Source organism: Hemiscyllium ocellatum, chromosome 13, assembly GCF_020745735.1.
Source record: "Hemiscyllium ocellatum isolate sHemOce1 chromosome 13, sHemOce1.pat.X.cur, whole genome shotgun sequence".
In the NCBI taxonomy this organism is placed as follows: Eukaryota; Metazoa; Chordata; class Chondrichthyes; order Orectolobiformes; family Hemiscylliidae; genus Hemiscyllium; species Hemiscyllium ocellatum.
Window position 1 is genome coordinate 40186353 of NC_083413.1, and position 3848 is coordinate 40190200.

The following is a 3848-nucleotide window of genomic DNA, read 5'->3' on the forward strand; positions in this document are numbered from 1 at the left end:
AGTTTCAGCCAACTGCGAGTGCTAATATGTCTCACTCACATTTTTCTCTCTTTGTCTTGTTTCTCCTTGTCCTCACCACCTGGGCTCGAGAACAACCACCTGCCTTACCAGACAAAATACAACAAGTTTTGTGGTAGGAACTCTACAAATTCCCTACAGAATCTGTGACTGTTTAAAACTGCCTTTTCTGGCCGATGCTTGTTTAGAGGCGAAACCCGATATGGAGGGCAGATTTCTCGAAATCTGATCGCAAAGAGTTTGTCCACAGATTTCGCGGAATTAAAAGCGTATTGTCCCATTCCTCAGCAATAAGTCAGACCAGCCGCCAAATTTAAACTCTGAAGAGGTGCCATGTGCCAGGTCAGTGTTAAGGGGGCAAACTTTTTCCGAAATTCGACTTGTATTTTGCAAAATCACCTTTACTCGCATTGTCGCTCTAAATAAGATGCCACCACCACACCAACCACCCCCCTCCCATCTCTGGTTCTTTCCTTGTCATATTACCACTCTCTTAGTCCCTACATCATCAGTCCTTTTGTCATTCAATCTCCCTTCTTTTCCATTTCTATCACAGTCTGTTCCTCTTCCCACCCTTTGCTTAAAACTAATCCAAGTTTTGTCCAGTTCCCATGAAATGGTTTTTCCTCCTGTCCCTCACCCTCTGAACATGTTTTAAATTCTCTGCGTTTGAAGCATCCACAATGTTTCACTTTGATCCTGGGTTCACAAGACGGTTCCTCATCCCACCCAACCCCACCCCATCCAGTTATTGAGAGCTGACTTCCACACACCATCCATTCATCCCTTCCTCAGGTGCTAATGTTCTGCTCAGGGAAAAGACAAACACTCAACAGGTATAAATGTTAGTTTTCTTTTTATTTCAAATATAAATCTTCCAAAAAAAAGGAAGTTACTTTTAAGAGCATTCAGTTTAATCTTTGGCATTTCAACACAGCAAAAAAAAACGATATCTTGAGAAGACAAATGCAATTCGATATGAAGATTAGAAGTATGTACAAATATAGTGCACAATGTGGACATTGTTATACAATTCTATACACCAAATGGACTTTAAAAACAATAGTCTTTTTGCTTTTGAAAAGAAAGTTTTCGCGAAATGCCCCAGTTACCAAGGTCTCCAGACGGAATCTGAGGAATCTGTCGGTCCGTTCACACTGACCGGACTGACTGCAGTGGTGGCAGCCGAGAGTGGAAGCGGGAAGCCGGCTACTGGGGTGATGGCGGGCTGTTGTACTGGGGACCTGCTGGCCGGAGACAGGGCGGAGGGCAACGCGCTCACGTTGGCATTGGCATACAAAGGGATGACCGGTCCTGCCGTTAGCTGTCCATTGGGGCCAAACGCCGTGTTGGGAATGAGGAAGGCAAACTGGCCGTCTGACGCTGGCACAAGCTGGAAACCGCCGTAGACCTTCGCTGCAGCCGGCATCGCCTCAGCAGCCGCCAGTTTGCAAGGCATGTTGACTCCTCCTGATCCCGGCAGCTGGACGTGGAGGGGTTGTCCAAAAGCAGCGTGGGAGCTGCCGCTCACAGCTGGGCTGGGGGCCGCCTGGCTGTAGTTCATGGCGTTGATCTGAGACATGCAGTTTGCCAAGTGACTGAGCAGTCTGGTTCGGACTTCTGTGTTAACCCCTTCGCAGGTAGACAAGAATCTGGTCACTTCGTTCATGCACTCACTGAAACCCGCTCGGTATTTGCCCAGAACTGTTGGGTCTGTACTCAAAGCAGCTAAAACGTAAAGAAACAGAAATAAATGAATCACCTAATTTAATTACTCTATCTCTAAGCTTCAGTAATTCTTTGATAATACCGTTTTCTATACGTATATAATGTGCGCTTTAGAATTACGACATTCCAAATACTGATTAATCATACAACTATTCAACTGGGTTAGGCGTGTTTGGCTTCAATTGTGAGTGACTCTTGAGACAAATTGATAAGTAAATGTCCTGAAAATGATTTCCAAGTATTTAACATAAGGCTATTTACATTTTAGGAGCGACTACAGAAACAGTCGCCAAGTTGGAATCTATAAATAACCCAGACCGTGGGAACTCCTGACTTTCGCCAAGTCAGGGAAATGTTACCGAATGCCAGCGAGACCACAGGCGGAAGTTAGCAAGACAGCAATAAATTGTGAATTAAACACTTACCAGTCATTTGGACACGCTGCAGATTTCGAAGATGTTTCACTGTCATTTCCAGGATGTCAGCTTTCTCTAACTTTGAATGTCTGGAACTCTGTAGAGATAGATTAGGCATAGGTGAGGGAAAATGTCACGCTCCCTCTGCACGAACTGAGCGCCTCCTGTCTCGGCACATCCATTTAAAACACATCATCAGATACTTACATCTTTCTTCAGCGCATCCAAGATCAGAGTTTTAAGTTGACTTAAGCTTTCATTGATTCTAGCCCGGCGCCGCTTCTCCATAATTGGTTTGGATGACTGAAAAATAAAACGGGTGTTTCATTAAGCAACAGAACATAAGTGTCTCTTTGATGCTGCGTCAAACTTCTACCACCCGAAGAGTGGGCAAAGTATTTACCTTCCGATTTTCAGAAGCCGTTTTTGGCTTATCTGGCGTAGCGTTTAAACTAGCTGGAGTAGCAGCCACGGGGGAAGAGGACGCTTTCTCCATGATATCTGCTGGCATTTTCTGAGACAAGTTTCCAGCAGATTAGAATGAAGCGATTTGTTCCTTGCGATCTGTAGCTTTCTTTAAAAATATGTGAGTGTGTGTTTGTCTTCTTTCCGCGTCTGGTAACCTGCGAGTTTATTTCCAAGGCGGGCGGTGCACTTTTATTTTATGAGGCTCCCTGTCTGTCTATTGCTTTGCTTGTGTTATTATCAGTGATGTGAATGCAGAGCCGCCGCTCTGGCCGCCTCTATTTATATCTGGCATTGCACGCGAACGGCTCGTGTGAAACTTCTCAAAGTTTCTTTCCCACACTAACTTGTGGCCAATCAGAGCGCGGCACACACGAGCCCGTCCCCGGGGCGCGCCCCCGCCGCTCGTGGTGGACGACGCGCCGGGATTGGCTGCAGCGCTGCGGGGCGAGTGGCCAATCGACGTGTGGCAGTCGCCCGGGCGGGCTGTCAATCAAAGGGCCGGGGTGGGGGGGAGGGGCCACCGGTCGCTGGAGGCGGTCTGACGTCTGTCGGCATGCGAGCGCCATTATCAGGTGGGAGCACGTGCCGGCTCGGGAGGTGTGGGGGCCGGGAGGGCAGCTGCGGAAAAGCCTGGGAAAACCACGCCCCCTCCCCCTCCACTGGCTCCCGAGAGCCGGCTCTCCCAATCAGCAGCGTGGATTCCGCGTCCAGGGACGCGATACCAGACTCTGCCGAATGATGGCCCCCGTGAGCCACACACGAGGGGAGGGGGAGGCGGTCGTGTTAGCGGGTGGGGGAAGGGAAGGCCAGCGTTCGTGCTGCCGGGGGACCCCCTCGACGCGTGGCAAGCAACCAGCAGGGGCATGGTACACCAGAGGCTGGGATCAGATACTGCAGCAGGCCAACAGGTTGCAGCTAGCCCCTCCGCGTCCTTGCAAACACTGTCGGCGGAGAGATGCATCTGGTGAGCCTCAGACTTCATCACTGCCCGCACACACACACACACAAAACATTGTTGCAATGGCTGACCGGCTTCCAGGAGCTGGGGGCAGCAGGGCAGTAGAGAGGTGCGGTTAACATGCACAGCATAGACTTGTTCTTTGCGTCTATTGTACGGGTTATAAAACGAACATTCTCGAAAGACGCCGATTAACTGCGGCCACTGCATTTAGCTGTGGATTATGTTCATAACCGCGCAGCTATTCAGGAAATGCAGTG

The 3848-nt window shown here is 49.2% G+C and overlaps 1 protein-coding gene across 1 annotated transcript; it reads right to left on the bottom strand.

The window, feature by feature from the left end:
- Nucleotides 1-908: 908 nt before the first annotated feature.
- LOC132821522 (transcription factor HES-1-B-like) lies at nt 909-2901 on the bottom strand. Its single transcript, XM_060834126.1, has 4 exons — nt 2566-2901; nt 2370-2465; nt 2172-2259; nt 909-1746 (listed from the first exon to the last, which is right to left on the bottom strand). The coding sequence occupies exons 1-4, from the start codon at nt 2671-2673 to the stop codon at nt 1127-1129; spliced, it is 912 nt and encodes a 303-aa protein (XP_060690109.1). The 5' UTR covers nt 2674-2901; the 3' UTR covers nt 909-1126.
- Nucleotides 2902-3848: the final 947 nt, after the last annotated feature.

Excerpts from the sequence above, each read along its gene's own strand:
- LOC132821522 (XM_060834126.1), bottom strand. The coding sequence starts at position 2,673 with ATGCCAGCAGATATCATGGAGAAAGCGTCCTCTTCCCCCGTGGCTGCT. Across the intron at positions 2,260-2,369 it reads TGGATGCGCTGAAGAAAGAT|AGTTCCAGACATTCAAAGTT; the intron begins GTAAGTATCTGA and ends CTATCTCTACAG. Across the intron at positions 1,747-2,171 it reads GCAGCGTGTCCAAATGACTG|CTGCTTTGAGTACAGACCCA; the intron begins GTAAGTGTTTAA and ends TTTACGTTTTAG.